This window comes from Helianthus annuus, chromosome 9 (assembly GCF_002127325.2).
Source record: "Helianthus annuus cultivar XRQ/B chromosome 9, HanXRQr2.0-SUNRISE, whole genome shotgun sequence".
Taxonomy (NCBI): domain Eukaryota; kingdom Viridiplantae; phylum Streptophyta; class Magnoliopsida; order Asterales; family Asteraceae; genus Helianthus; species Helianthus annuus.
In genome coordinates, this window is record NC_035441.2 from 180160634 (window position 1) to 180177342 (window position 16709).

Sequence of the window (16709 nt, forward strand, 5' to 3'; positions counted from 1 at the left end):
TGTAACCATTCTTTATTTTCATTTGAATGTTCGTTTAAATTTATACATTACTAATATTCATTTGAAATAGTTTTCATATTATCAAACCATTTGTTTACTTTTAAAAAGTTGGATGTAATGATGCTGGTAGAATATTGACTTCCACCATGCTGGTAAAATTAACACAGTTTTACAACCCACCAACCCGATTACTACTCGCCTGCCTATTTAAATAAATGGGTTAAATAAGTAATGAACCGCATTCAGGTTACATGAATTTAAGCGTGACGGAGTTAGACTTGCATGGAGTTTTCCTACATATTTTGATAGGTCTGTTTGAATTTGCATATAAAAAATAATTATCTGAATATGATTTATTTCAACTTCAACTTTCAGTAAACAATTTCTAAGTTTAGCTATATCTTATATTTAAAATCAAAATTTATGGTTGCTTTAAATGCATTACAATTAACTTTAATGAAATAGTACCAGCCGCCTTTATGACCATGCTTAATCAATGAGCCTCTTCCTTTTCTCCATATATTAATGTTTAAGTTAGGGTTTATAGACTTTTCATAACAATTCACCTTAAAGGATTGATTGGTTATTAGATAACTAATACTTGATATTACAATTAACTTTAATGAAATAGTACGAGCCTTTATGACCATGTTTAATCAATGCGGCTCTTCCTTTTCTCCATATATTAATTGAAATAGCTCTAGCACGGGATTTCTGGACTCTGAGATACACTACCAGTTTAGCAAATGGTAGTCTTGAGGTAAGTTTATTATACTATTGACAGTTCACCATTATCTTTAGAAATTTACTTCTGATGTATATGTTGCTTCTTTAAATAACTGAGAAATAGAGGCGAAACGAGTTGGTTAACGGGTATTAAAACAACATCACATGACTATAAGCACAATGACAATTGTCACAAATAGAGGACTACATTGTACCTATGCGTCAACTAAAAATAAAATTTAATTAAATGGACTAAACAACTACATTAAGTTTGAGACCAGGGTAAAAATCTAAAACATCATTTTTGTTTATTTTTTACTTTTATAACCAGATGTGTTGCAGGCATCTGAAAATGTTACCCTGGAGTCGGTACACAAGATTGGCAAGCTGGAGTGACATACGTGTCCAGATAACACTTTTTAAGTCCTGCATACCCTATTTATTAAGTATTGGGTTAATTGTAATAAATTTTAGTAAATAAATATATAGATTATATAACTAAACACTTGAAGAACTGTTAGGATTTGTTAATTTTGTTGGTTTATAAACTGCTTTCTGATCTATAAAAGGGAACAAAACCTACAATTTGAATTTTAGATGTTAAAACTAAATTTATATGTATATGTGTATGTAGTATAATATATATATATATATAACATCTATTTTACACCATTTAAAACACAATGAAAAAAAAAATAAAAAAATTTGAAAACTGTGACGTCTTTTGAAGAGGATTGAGAAACTACACGTCCATAGATTTGAAGTTTTGTGAGACCACATGTGGTGGGGCGCAAACCTCTCTCAAAGCGTCTTAAAAACGTGGGGGAACACTGTACCCTCGTGTGTTTTGGGCCTTTTTTGACTGGTGGTGCTACCACAAAGCGCCGAATGAGGAGTGGACTTTGGTTAAAATAACCATGGTCAAATGGCTAACTTTAAAAAAACCCGGTTTTTGTTTTAAAAATCTATACTATATTCGCACTTTCGTACCGTGTCACACACTATCTATATCAGTCGTCGCTCCAGAAAAAAACAATAACTATTATGCATGTCGTGCATCGCACGGGTATTCCCCCTAGTAATTTAAAGTGTTAAGATACAAGTTATGCATTTATTTCTACTCTTTAATATTTTTTGTTAACTAAATAAAACAAAATCATACCATTTAAAAAAATTCCTGTTAAGATATAAAGAATTTTAGCTTTCACTTTTACTCAAATTAAAATAATATACCATTTTGTAAGAGACCACTAAATATATCATTATATGTATTGATGAAACTGAAAGATGGTTGACTGGTTAAGTCATTCCCTTCCATGTTAATTAAATATATCATTCATATAATATTAATTAATAAAGCCCAGAGAGAGCCCAAATACATTAAGCCCAAAAATGAAAGAAAAACGAAAGCACGTTTATGAAGCCCAAAAAGAAGACCCGTAGGTCACCGCCTCTTGTACGCGTTCTCACTTCATATTTAAACCGGTAAGCAACGTGTTTTGTACACAAAGAAAGATATCGGAATTCATAGGCGGCGGTCTTTGAGGATAAGAAGATCGCGTCTCTCTGTGAATCTTGATCGATTCTCACCGTTGATTTCTTTGGAACACCTTCGGAATTCATCGGAGTCTGGAGATCTGTGTTCCGGTAAGAACAGTCGTCACCTTTGATTGCTTTTCAGCCTCAAAAACCAACTTCCAGTTTTGAGGCTCGAAGAAACTCACCGATTCACTCTCTAATATCATACATCGTACAATCAATTTGACCGATATTTGTATTGATTTGTTTTTTTCTGTGAACTAGGGTTTTCTGTTACATCATATTCGATTTAGGTGTTTCAGGTCTGTTCTAGGGTTTCTATTTTTTGTCCTTTTGTTGTGTTATTGTTTTGTCGCTGAAAATCAGTTGTTGGTGTTGTGTTACTAATCATGGCGGCAGGACGACACAACTTCTTGAGCAAAAGACAAGAAGCTGTTTCTTATAGATCCAGATCCAGCACTCAATTTACTAAAGTTTCAGATGAAAGAAACGGGTTCATTGATGGATCTACGAGGAAGAGAAAGGTTTCACAGCTTGTGTGGGACAGATTTGATGAGAAGCAAGTGAAGATTTGTTCTAAGAACAGAGTTTATTCCACTAGCTCTGTTGTTAGTCGCTTTTCGTCGCCTGAAATCGGTTCGGTTGCTGGTAAAACTGAATGTCGAATTTCTTCTGTTGAGTCTGTTGTTTCTAATGTTTCAGATGATGTGGAATCACCAAGGTTGTTGGCTGCAAATTCTCCCGAAGATGGAGAGTATGTTGTGGCTCCGAACTTATCGAAATCGAAGTGGGCGTTTGAAGACTCGCCAAGACTCGAATCTGATGTTACTTATTCAAGCCCGGAGAGTGGTGAATTCAAGCAAGATGAGGTGTTTTTGTCAGATGAAGATACAAACAATGTTGATGAAAAGGTTGCCGGTGCTAGCTCGGGTTACTTAAGCTCGGAAAGTGATGACGAGAATGAAACTTCGTTATGCACCGGATCAGGCATATGGCCGAGTTGTAGACATGTGACTGAATACGAGAGATTGGGTAAGATTAATGAAGGCACTTACGGTGTCGTTCACAAAGCTAGGGATAAGAAAACCGGAGAAGTTGTGGCGTTGAAGAAGGTGAAGTTGGGGAGTGACAGAGAAGGTTTCCCGGTGACAGCTTTAAGGGAGATTAACATTCTCGGTATGTTACAACACCCGTCTCTCGTAGAAATGAAGGAAGTTGTTACAGACGATTTCGATGGTGTTTATATGGTTATGGAGTGTGTTGATCATGAACTTAAAGGGTATATGGAACGAATGAAGCAGCCGTTTAGTCAAGGCGAGGTGAAACGCCTTATGATACAGCTTCTGGAGGGTGTGGCTTATCTTCATGATAACTATGTGATGCATAGGGATTTGAAGACATCAAACTTGCTGTTGAACAGCGATGGTGAGTTGAAGATTTGCGACTTCGGGATGTCTCGGCACTATGCGAGTCCGCTTAAACCGTATACTTCTTTGGTGGTCACACTTTGGTACAGGGCGCCTGAGCTTCTTTTGGGGATGAAAAATTATTCAACTGCTATTGACATGTGGTCGGTGGGTTGTATAATGGCGGAGTTGCTGTCTGGTAAACCGCTTTTTGATGGCAACAAGGAAGTTGAGCAGATTGACAAGATTTTCAGAACGCTTGGAACACCGAATGAGTCTATATGGTCTGGGTACTCGAAGCTTCCAGGTGTCAAACCCAACTTTGTCAAACAACCGTATAGTCTTTTGAGGAAGAAGTTTCCTGTGGCTGTTTTTAGAGGTTCACCTATGCTTACCGAGTTGGGATTTGATCTGTTGAACAAGTTTCTAACGTATGATCCGGAGAAGAGGATAACTGCGAGAGAAGCTCTTGATCATGGATGGTTTCGTGAGGCTCCTCTTCCTGCTGAACATGTTAGGATTTGTAGATAGATGTGACCTCTTTGATCTTTATAGTGTAAAATATTATTAATGATCTTTGTAGCATGACTAGTTGATTATCAATGCATTTCATGGTACATCTTGCTTTTACAAACTTGATATATAAATGCCTTTTAAGTAATAATTGTGCATTAGAAGATAAGTTATGACAAGACAGTTTTCATGGTTAAAATAAACTAAGATCAATCTTTGTTTAATACATCTTCTTGGCCATAATTTTACTTGAATAGTATGGTCTTGCCAAGCACAAAGAAGATTAGTGATAGTTCGATGAAGAATTTAGTGTTGACCAGCATTCGGTCAATGACCACCATAATCACCCAAGTTGAGCTCACTCTCTGAATTATGATATGCTCATTGAGCATTTGAGCTAGCAGCAGCCTCCATGTTCTTACTCTCAATAGATATTCCAGACTGAGAAGCATCATTGGAGTCGCAAGTTTACTACTAGCGAACGCCATCTACACACAACTGATCCAAGCCCTTGATCTCTGTGTGAAATTATTGCAGCCGCGGATAAACAAAAGGGGTGACTCTTACAAGCTGAAGAATCAATAAGACCTGCATGGATTTGATTTCATAATAACCATGTTGAAGCATTACTTACACAGAAAAATCACCCGTGTTGAAGAAGTTGATGATTCCCTGGTTTTCAGTTGCCTGTAAGAGAGCGGAAAATTGACACATGGTCACAACCAAGAGCTCCAGAAGAAGGAAAACTCGAAACCTGTGACTTATTTTGGATAAATAACGAGCAAGAGGCATATGCCCTTCAGTATAACAGAAACATACAAATCTGTTCGAATCACTTGTAAATTGCCCACCAAGTTCAACAAAGCAATGCCTGATAAGAAGACAGGTTGAGTAAGCCCAGGTTACAAGTGAAGCTAGAAGAATGGAAGCAGACAACCACCATGAATCATGATGCAGATAAACAACTCGAGTGACCTCACAAGCGGTCTTCAATAAGAAACACACCAACAACCACACACACAGCCCTCGGAAAACCCCCTGTAAAACATCTACATGTTATTTTCAATCTTATATTAACTCTACATGTTCTAGTCATCATATAACTTAAAATTTAAATAAAATGCAGATTGTTCAGACGCTCAAGCAAATCTAGATGTAATTTCAATCTTCTACTTGGAATCGAATGTTATTTATCTAAAGCATGTTTTAATGAGATCATGATAACTTTGTTTGTTGGGTGTTATCCGTGGTTATTAGTAGGGAGATGGTGGCTTCGAGTAGTCTTAAGTGTGTATAAGCTTAGGTGCTATTTGTTTTTTAAGAGGTAAAATATCTGCAGTCTGCGGACCACGTCTGCAAACATCTGTAGAAGAAGGTTGTTTCTTTTTTAACGTATATAGACTTCTAAAATAAACTGGTACGGGTGTACGGACGGTGGTGGTGGATGGTGGTGGGTGGTGGATGGTGGTGGTGGGTGGTGGACATGGACGGTGGTGGTGATGGACGGTGGTGGTGGTGGTGGGTGGTGGTGTTTAACCCTCTGCAGATCTTAGAAGATCTTAGAAGTGGCTGGGCCAAGTCTGCATCAAGAAGAGCTCACGCAGACGTTTAAACGTCTTCAGAAAAACAAACAGTCTGCAGATGACAATGTCTGCGCGGTGCAGACAGAAGAGTCTGCGCATATGTTTTTTAAATGAGCACTGTGTGGTGTCCTTATCCCATCTTCCGTCCCGCATATGACCGAGTCACTGGTTTCTGCCTGCAAGTGAGACCGGTAAGGTGGTGAGATGAGTATGCGCACATCCCTTATAGTCTTATACACATAGTACACCTTAATCTTTAAGCCACTAAAAAAGTAAGCAACAGTGACCCAACCTTTCCGTGTTAACTTATATCTTGAATGTTTTGCTCTTGACCCGTTATGATTGAAGTGTGATTGTCTCCAACTGCCTTTTGGTTGAGTTAGTTGAATTTTAGGGGACAATTAAATACATAACCATTTTAACTACAGAATTGCGATAACTGCATACATATACTTATACAATGCGATTATACTTTATGCACTGGATATAATTGTTTATGCGCTTTTCGTTGGTTTGTAATTAAAACTCTGTGTTGAACTAGTGAACGGGCGCCATCTAACTATTGGTATTTTTCATGTACATAGCCACTGAATGTGGAGTTCACTGATCCTATTCAGCTTCGTAATGGTCAACTTAAGTCCTCCCAACCCTAACACAGACTCAACATAACTACAGAAAAAGGAAAAAAGGTCAAGCTAACATCGTAGCCATAGATTTACTCCTGGATTTCGTGCTTTCATCATTCTTATTAGGCAGTGCCGTCTCCGAGAAATCTCGAAACGTTTTGGGCTTGGAGCCACTAAAATAAATCGGGCCCATATAATTTAAACACAATAATCATATATAAAAAAAACTATAATATGACACTAATTGTTAAAACAATCATCAAAATAAAAATATTGTACCAAAATGATCTAGATTTACCTAATTAAGCGAATCATGCGGCTCTCCTAGCGTTTCTGAAAGCAAAGCTTTCGACCAAGAATTCATACAAAACCGAACCGACCTGTAACCTGCTCTTCGTTTATTGCTCAGGTCGGACACACAGACGTGATTCGTGGGCGCTGCACGCTGGTACCCGATTTGAATCGTTGGATTTTGATCGTTGGGTCTTTGGCTTGTGTTGTGTGTGACGCTGCTTGTTACACAATGACGCTTCGTTCTCTTTTCCCGCTCATCATATCGTTTAGTGTTCACAAATCACAATTGAAGGGAAAATTATAATTAGGTTAAAACAATAAAGGCCCAAAAACAAATGTATAATATAGGGAATTTTTTTTTAAAACTCTGGGCCCTTAAGAGTTTTGGGCCTGGATCAGCAGCCCTACCTGCCCCTACTTATCACCGGGCTTGTTATTAGGCAAGTTTGAGATTAAATTAAAAAGAGTAAATTACTTTTTGAGTCCTTGTGTTTTAGTGGTTTTAACCACTTGAGTCCAAAATCAAAAAGTTTAACGTCCTGAGTCCTTAGCAATTTGTTTTATAATGTTTTGAGTCCAATTTTGTTCATTTTATAACGATTTGAGTCCAAAAAATTGGACTCAAAAGGTTAAAATTTAGATTCAAAAGGACTCAAATGGTTAAAGAAAATGCTTATAGGGACTCATGTCGTTAAACTTTTTGCTTTTGGACTTAACTAGTTAAAACCACTAAAACACAGGGACTCAAAAAGTAATTTATCCAATTAAAAATGATGGTGTATCATCTTTAGTGGATTACATAAGAAAATATTCTTACATAATTCAAAAATGAAATTCTACAAGTTAATGCATATGGTTTGATTCTTAATTATGCTATCAATAAGATATTCTTATTTCAACAATTTATTTCTAGGTATCAAGAGCAACGTTGTTTTTAGATCTTTTTCATAATAAAGTACTTAGATGAAATTATTTTTTCAACTTTATCTTTTAGGTGATAAATAAATTTTTTGTAATCTGTTTCCTCTAGTAAACCAATAATCTATCTATCACACTAAACTCAGAGTTCCCCATTTCTCCACCAGTGTCTCCTATATATAGGGGATAGACTTGATCAAAATCCTAATATGTGAGAACACAGTGAGCATGATAGTGAGCCCAATCACTGCATACCTTCTTAATAGTGCATGCACTGACATCTCCTTAGTTATTCACTTGCTTACAAAATACTACAAACATTATCATTTAGTTGAATCATGTATCAGGAAATCAAAGTAGCCCAATCTATATACAAACAAGATTGGACAACGAATTCCTTGGAACAATATGAACAAATTATTTGTCCCACACAATGTATGTAGTAGTCCATCAGAGCAAAATAATTACGATATTGGAAGTTTACTCTAAGAAACCACCTTATAAAACAATTTATCTAGAATTAAACAAATAGTGATGAACTATAACTGATTACAATTTAGATGAAGCACCAGATAAAGCATGCTTAACCAACTCCCTTCTCAATATCTTTCCTGCTGGGGTCTTCGGAATTGCGTTTATGAAAGCAACTTTTCTAATCTTTTTGTATGGTGATACCTGCAAACATTAATCCACACACAGTTAGCAACTTTTCTAGATGAACAAGGTGTAAATAATTGAGAATCTATGATCGATTTGAGTGCTTAGTTGTGGAAGAATCTCGGTTTCCAATTATACATGCCTGTTTTGCAATTATCTCCATGATTTGGGCCTCACAGATTTTGCTTCCAGGTTTTCTCACCACATACGCCATGGGAATTTGCCCAGCTTCTTCATCTGGATATCTGATTTTATGTTTCAATGTCACAATAAGATGTTAGATACGATTATCTCGAGGTGACAATTTCAATCCATTTAGTTATGTCAAACGGGCCAAACTAAAACTTTTATTTAAAGAAGGGAAACTTCAGACAAGTTTGAGAGTTGCCCAAAATTCTATTTACAAGACATCTAGCCTCCTATGGTGGTTGTTTATACAAAGATATGGATTATTATTGTAACTATATTATTATAGTGATCACAACTAACTTACGGAATCACAGCAGCATCTACAACATCTGGGATTGATTGAAGGTAGCGCTCTAATTCAGCTGGTGGGACCTGCCATTTTTTCATAAAAAGGCTACTTAAGGAAATGACAGTTGTAACATCCTAGATGCTGTGAAACAGTAAGTATGTATTAGTTTGAACTTTGAAGCAAGATCATTCATTACCTGATAAGCCTTATATTTGATTAATTCTTTTAATCGGTCAACAATGAAAAGGAAACCGTCATAATCGAAATAACAGAGATCACCAGTCTTTAACCACCCCTCAGATTCCATAGTTGCAGCAGTTGCTTCTTTATCTCTAACATAACCTGTTATTCAAACTTAAAGATCAAATACAAATAATCTTTTTAATCATTTTCAAAGACAAAATTGCAGAAAACAACCTTTATGTTTGTCTCAAACTGCACTTTATACCTTTCACTAAGAAATCGGCAAAAACCAACCTTTATGTTCAGGTTTTATTACACCCTATAACCTTTAGCACTAACCACGTCAAAAAATTCAGTTAAATGGACTCACATGCCTTGCACGTGAGGGCATTTAAGTCTTTTAATATATCCCCCCCCCCCCTCTCTCTCTCTCTCTCCTCTTATCTCTTTCACTATCTCAAATTAAAATGCAAACCAACCTGCAAAACATCAAGACTCACCCTCATGCTAATTCCATAAAATTCCCACAAACAAATTAAACATAAAATAAAATAAAAAAAAAAAAAAAAACTTCAACAAACAACAATCAAATTTGCATGAATCTTGACATCAACAAACGACACTGTTTCCCTTCTCCGGTAACCATGTCGAAGGTCCGGCATAAGAGCGCCGTAAACCCAAACACCACACCATCAGCGGCCACAACTCAGCCGGAGCAGAACCACGACGTCTATCGGCAGGGACAATTGTTCAAGTTAAAGGTAGTTTGCTAGTATAAAACTCAAGCTGAATATATTCGATTGGCTTTCCTTTTTTTCACTCAAGTAAATTGGTTTCTATCCTTAATTTGTTACATAAAAATAGATTTTTTTTGACAGAGAAACTAAATCAATTATTAAACTACCAAGCCTAGGTACATGTTCTGGAAGAAAAATTACAACTTGTGAGCAAAATCAGTCAACACTCAATCACGAGAGCATGATTTAAGAATTCATTTTGGAATCTTATTAGTTTTCAATAAGAACTGACTAATATATTTAATGTATTATTATCGGGTCTAGCAGTTACAAAACGATGACGTGTTGAATTTATAAAGTCAGCTAAACTCGATACATATAATACCGGAGACCTGAGTGCCGTATTGGCCCTTGAGAGATGATTCCGGCGTTATCCTTCCATCACGTCCGTACAACAACTGCTTAACGCCTTCAATTTCGTTCTCATCGTAAACATATATCTTGAGATCGATATCGGAGTCTAACCACGACGGCGCCACCGTATGGAACCGCCATCGTCACCGGAGAAGTGAACGACGTCAGATTGGAATTCGTTGGAGTAGAAGGTGGGAATGATTGGTCCAACAGTCTGGTGGTGAAGAAGGTGAGTTAAAGGGATATATTAAAAGACTTAAATGCCCTCACGTGCAAGGCATGTGAGTCCATTTAACTGAATTTTTTGACGTGGTTAGTGCTAAAGGTTATAGGGTGTAATAAAACATGAACATAAAGGTTGGTTTTTGCCGATTTCATAGTGAAAGGTATAAAGTGCAGTTTGAGGCAAACATAAAGGTTGTTTTCTGCAATTTTGTCTTTTTCAAACCATCAAACTAGTATATAATAACACTATCGTTAACAATATTTTCATTTTTGTTTTTCAGTCTCTTTATAACAAGTTGTTGGCCCATAATAACAACATTATACAGAGAAAAAGGTGTAGGGGTCTAGTCATAAGTCATTCACATAATGTTTACCTTTTCATTTAAAGCATCTTTATATATGAAAGTACAAGCGATTGAACTTTTAGGGGCATAGTATAATATAAAAATTATGCTTCTTTAACTATTAAACGAGATACCACTGTAGAAAAAGGGCCAGATGAAACACACATAATGCATGCATTCTGATCATAAGAACATAACCTATGTATAAGATTGATTTTAATATAAAGAAAAGAACATTGCCAACTGTGTGGTTCTTTTTTGTTGCGGCCACTGTGGTTGAATGTTTAGACCATTTTAGTTACCTTCAGCTGCTATTAAACTACTTATTTACACAGCAAAAATTAATATATGGGAAAAACAGAATGCTATATTTTACATGAATGGCTCAGTTAAATAGGGGCAGAAAGTGTCGGTACGATTTGTGTTTGTGAATGAAATAAGATATTTTAAGTAATCAGTTTGAAGTTGCTTATTTGAAACTGCTTATATCAAAAGGCAAAAAACAGTTTCAATAAGCAATCCAAACACCCCCTTGAATACTACAAGCAGAAGATGTGTCACCTTTCATGATCATGGGCCCTCTTATAAATATAGTTAATGAAATGGGTAAACGCATATTAATTATAAATAGTTTTTAATATAAGTAAATTTCTCGAGCCCAGGAAGCAATCCCGGGTGATAACAAAAAAGTACTCTGTCTAACATTAATCGATAAATCTTAATAAAAGAAAAACTAAAACCAAATACATATGATTTCATGAAAGACGATTATAACTTCTTTATTAACGTCATTCGTAAATGTTCTTTATGTACTTTTGTTTAATGTAAATTAAATTTTCCTAACCCGGGATGTTCCCGGGTGATAGCCTAGTTTGATTATATATGTTTAAATAACATGACTTTTTTATCAATATAGATGGTACACCATTTACATCGGATAACCATGCTACAATTTTTGAAGATTCTGACACTGAAGATAACTGTTGAAGGTTATTAGTTTGCAGTTTGCAGTTTGTAGTTTGCAGCAGAATTTTTAAAATGACAAGCAGCACTTTTGGTTTCTTTATGTAATTTGAAGTGTTTGTTGGTTTATGTAATTTGAAGTTTTGCATTTGTGGTTGACTTGTTGGTATTTTTAGTAGTGTTTGAATTTGTGGTTGATGTTTTACTAGTTGGTATTTTTTAGTTGTGCGGCGTTCTTTCTGTTTAGTTTGTTGTAGATGGCAAAAATACCCGAACCCGATGGGGTTCCCCGATACCCTACGGGGACGGGTATAGGGATGTAAGTTAATTCCCCAGCGGGGATGGGGACGGGGATGGGGGTTGGAAATGGTAAACGGGGATGGGGATGGGGAATGGGATCCCCACTAATCCCCGCCCCATTGCCATCCCTAGGTGAGTTAGACGAATCCATTGACCATATCTTTACAGTCTGTGAAACTTCGATGAGGGTTTGGTAACAGTTCAATAGTTGGACTCATCTTCGAGCGATTTTTGCTTTCTATATCCTGGACCTTTTGGAATTATATAAACACTGGGAACTAATAAAGGAAGAAAGAAATGTGGTACAATGGCTTGTCATGTTGGTTTGCTGGAATATTTGGAAATCTAGGAACGCAAAGATGTTGTCGAATGGCAACGGAATGAGTGAAGACATATTGGGAGGCACCAAGTCTCTCGGATTTCTATGACTTAAAAATAGACCGAGGCTTAAGAATTTAGTTTCGAATGATTGGTGTAAATATCATTTGTATATGTTTTAGTTGGTTGTAGTTTTTTGGGGCCGACCCTTTCGAGGTTTTGGTTTGGTTTCTAATGAAGCTAACTTTTCAATATATATATATATATAGAGAGAGAGAGAGAGAGAAAGTGTATTGTACAAAATGGCTTAACGTACGCTACGTACGTGATGTGAAATCGCATGTTATAAAATAGTATGAAATCGCATGTGATAATTTTGATGAAATCGCATGTTGGTTTTTTGTAACAATTTTGCATGTGGTAATTTTTTGATGAAATCGCGTGTTAAAAAACCATGTGAAATTGTTACGAAAAACCAACATGCAATTTCAATGCGGGATGAAGATCTGACGGCTGAGATGATCGCGTATGTAATGTAGGATAAGGGCTCTTGTACGTTAACCTAACTATATATATATATAGTGAAAGTGTAAAATACAATATCCCTTAACGTACAATACTTACGATATAGTGAAAGCGCATGTTATAAAAAACATGTTGGAAATCGCATGTTGGTTTCTTTATGAAATCGCATGTTGTTTTTTTTGTAGCAATTTCGCATGTTGGTAAATATGATGAAATCGCATGTTGGTATATAAAGCAATTTTGCATGTTAGTTTTTCAGCATAAATCGCATGCTCAAAATTGAATTCGCACCAGATCGGACGGCTGAGATGAGTGCGTACATATTGTACGATAAGAGCTAGTGTACGTTAACTTAACCATATATATATATTATTATACATATAAATAACATTTGTTGTGCAAAAGAAGTCTTTACCCACAATTGTCTCCTACTTACGGAATACTATTTTTTGAAAACTATAACCCACCTTGTTGAAATTTATCTTTGTTCTCAATTTAGGAAAATTTGACCTACCTTGAATAGACTTATCTTAGTTCTCGATTTAGGAAAATTCGACTTTTGTATATATTGAGAATAGCGACTTGACCTTTATTTTTTAACGGTAAATGTTATTTTTTACACAAATAATTATGAATTATTCTTCTTTTCCAGGTTTAAACGAGACCTCTTTTTTAAAAGGCATCTGACTCTACCAAGTGGATACCCTACGTACTTAGAACTTTGTTACAGTGGAAAAATTTGATGACTCGTTGTATTGTATGGTAAAATGAATTGTAGTACTAAGTTTCCCCTTTTTGTATCTTCATGTTGAACTTTATAATTAAATATTGATGTGTGCAAAATGCAACATATAAATTACATCAAATATAGCATAAAACTAACCATTTTTTAGTACTAATGTTGAAAAAGTATGGTTTTGTCTTCCTTTTGTATTTTCAGGATTAAATAAGCTCAAATGAACAAAAGAAGCAAAAAGGCAGCTAAATCTAACATAAATACAAGAAAATGAATAAACGTGGCATGCTCGACCCCCCGACAGCATCTTCCCAAGCAAAAACAAGAGAACAGAAGGCTGAACACGCCTCGTGCTCAGTGAGCACGGGGGCGTGCCCAAGTGTCTGCAGAAAAGACAAAGTTGTAGAAGCTTCTATCACCCACCACGGGGGCGTGTCCAGCGGACACGGGGCCGTGGTCAACTATAAGATTCGCAAAATCTGGGGAAATCTTGATAGTACAGATACGCTTCTGCACACGGGGCCGTGCCCGAGCTTCTGTTCAGGCTATAAATAAGGGTGCTTGGCTCATTTGCAAACCATCCCTTGGCACACCACCTCTCTCACACTTCACCCACCCACCACCACCATCACAACCCACATCCACCACCATCATATAGTGTGTGAGTAGTCTCGGGATCCAAGATTGATCGTAAGAGTTCTTGACAATCAAAGGCCATGTTTGCCTAAGTCTCTTACATCACTTGGTAAAGACAAGTGTCTAGTATAATACTTTTTATTTTTAATCTTTTCGCACTTTTTATTTGGTTATGTATTAATGACTTTAATAACTAGTTTCTTATGTTGAAGGTGATTCTTCCTTATCATTTGTCCGTGGTGCCTTGGCATTATTTTACTGTCTATATAAAACAAAAGATTTTCACCATTCATATCTCCACGGTCTATATGTAGATATGTTGGCTACCTGGTAGGGGGTTAAGGGAATGGTTTGGTAAGAGTCTTGCCTTGTTCAGTGTATAGATCCTGCAAGGACCTGGGTCAAATTTAGTAGGACCTCCTTCAATACCCGCTGGTATTGGATGGCGGGGGTCCCAACTCTTTGATCCCCTCATATGTAAGCTACTATTAAAACTTTAACCCGGCTACTTAGGACTGTATCTCTGCTGACTCAGACTACTTAGCCGAGGGTAACGTTACCTTCAAAAGAGGGGTCTACCACATTACGCATTAATAACTTAATTAATTATCTTTCAATAATCCAACCCTTTAGGATTGTATCCTTGCTGACTCAAACTGCTGGGTTGAGAGTAACGTCACCTTCAAAAGAGGGGCCTACTACAATAACTAAGATAATCGCTTAAAAAGTACAAAAGTGCGGAAATAATCAAAGGTTACACTAAACACGAGTCGGATCCAAGTGATTCATCTTGTCTATCTGTTTTTCTTTTTTATTTTATTTTTCAGCATTTTAATTAGTTTTATTTTTCTAGTTTAAAAAAAAAACTTTTTTCTAACTTTTGATTTGATTAGACGTTGAGGATAAACCGGTATTAAAAGCTCTTGTGTCCTTAGACGACCTCGGTATCTTACCAACACTATACTACGCTCACGATGGGTGCATTTGCCCATATGTGTGTTTAGTGTTAGTAAATATCGTGTTTTATAAATTTAAAACTTGGCTAAAAAGTGTTAAAGGACTTAAAATATACATTAAAAACTATACAACACTTCACATGCATCAATGTACATCTTCATTTGATTAGATTCATCAGAAAAAATCATTAAAACTGATAGAACTATTATCAGCTAATCAACTTTTTTTATTTTAATTATAAAGCTAATATTATAGAAATAAAAATATATATATAATGTAGATTGACGAACGATATATATGTAGCTTGCAAACGTATACATATGAGGTATATATTTGTAGTTCACAAGCTATATATAGCTTGTCGATCTATATATATATATATATATATATATATATATATATATATATATTTTATTTAATGAATAATAGTTACATATAAAAAATGATTTTTTATTTTTATTAAAAGTGGTTTTCTGAAATTTTCTACTATAACTAAACTTAAATGTAACTAACTTAGTCTTAAGTTTCTATTATGGGCCTTAATAGGTAACAAAGTTTTGCATGTATATCTCCCTCTATATAAAAGTAAACTCGTATGTTAGTGACTAAGTCATAAGTTTCTTTTAAGGGACATTTTTTTAACGAAGTGATGTCTCATTCCAATGTTGCAAAAAATGTTGTCAAGTTGGATTTATGTACATCATATTGTCTTCGAAAGATTTTCAATGATTACCTATCCCTTTTTATAATTATTTAGACGAATGACGTCGTAATCTTGTCATGGATTCAAAATTTATGTGAACTGAATCTATTCAATTGTAAATCATCAGGATGGCCAACTATCAAAGCCACAAAAAACCTTGTAATGAGTATACTGTTTTTTTTTTTTAAATAGTTATATCCGATCATCATAATTAAATTCGTCAAGGTCAAGGGTCATACTAATAAGGAAAAATTACACGTTTTGTCCTTTATCTTATACCCTTTTTACAGACGGTATCCTTTTCAATGAATTTTGACAAGTTTTGCCATTTATAGGAAAAATCATTGCATGTATTACCCTTTACACCTAACCCAGTTAATATTTCTTGTTAAATCTGGTCAAACAGGGGTAGTTTAGTCTTTCTACCCATTTTTTGTTAATCTTTTTATTAATAAATTAAACAAAATCTTTTTAATATATTAGAAAACTAATATTTTTATAAAATTAAAAATCTCACTCTCAAAACACACACAAAATGTACTGTACTGCCTCTCTCTATATCTATCTCTCTCCCTTTATTACCTCCACAACCATCACCATCTTCTTCATCAGAACACCAGCCACCACCGCCACCGGACCACCTCCACCCGCCACCACCTCCACCCGCCACAACCAACCCATCACCTCCACAACCCTTTCTTCTGTCAACAACAACCCCAACCTGTCGACCACCACACCCCTACCTGCCGACAACCACCAACCCCACCACACCACCCTCATCTGACCACCAACAACCCCAACTCCATAGATCCGGTGTCCCACAGTCGAATGAAACCCTAGCCGCTAGCTTAGAATCATAGTCCGATTGATGTGTATGTTTATCTTTTTTAATAGAAAGAGAAGGCAATAGAGGAGGAAGTTGAAGTAG

The 16709-nt window shown here is 35.9% G+C and overlaps 2 protein-coding genes across 2 annotated transcripts; one reads left to right on the forward strand and one right to left on the reverse strand.

Moving 5' to 3' along the window:
- The first annotated feature begins 2221 nt into the window (after nt 1-2221).
- On the forward strand, nt 2222-4305 carry LOC110879889 (cyclin-dependent kinase G-2). Its single transcript, XM_022128420.2, has 2 exons — nt 2222-2373; nt 2530-4305. The coding sequence occupies exon 2, from the start codon at nt 2655-2657 to the stop codon at nt 4200-4202; it is 1548 nt and encodes a 515-aa protein (XP_021984112.1). The 5' UTR covers nt 2222-2373; nt 2530-2654; the 3' UTR covers nt 4203-4305.
- A 3643-nt stretch (nt 4306-7948) lies between these two features.
- Nucleotides 7949-11259, reverse strand: LOC110876887 (4-coumarate--CoA ligase-like 9). Its single transcript, XM_022125045.2, has 5 exons — nt 11205-11259; nt 8937-9082; nt 8756-8823; nt 8405-8507; nt 7949-8280 (listed from the first exon to the last, which is right to left on the reverse strand). The coding sequence occupies exons 1-5, from the start codon at nt 11257-11259 to the stop codon at nt 8155-8157; spliced, it is 498 nt and encodes a 165-aa protein (XP_021980737.1). The 3' UTR covers nt 7949-8154.
- Nucleotides 11260-16709: the final 5450 nt, after the last annotated feature.

Coding starts and splice junctions, on each gene's coding strand:
- LOC110879889 (XM_022128420.2), top strand. CDS start 2,655: ATGGCGGCAGGACGACACAACTTCTTGAGCAAAAGACAAGAAGCTGTT.
- LOC110876887 (XM_022125045.2), bottom strand. CDS start 11,259: ATGCGTTTACCCATTTCATTAACTATATTTATAAGAGGGCCCATGATC. Junction 8,824..8,936: donor TCAAATATAAGGCTTATCAG/GTAATGAATGAT, acceptor AAAAAATGGCAG/GTCCCACCAGCTGAATTAGA. Junction 8,508..8,755: donor GTAGATGCTGCTGTGATTCC/GTAAGTTAGTTG, acceptor ACATAAAATCAG/ATATCCAGATGAAGAAGCTG.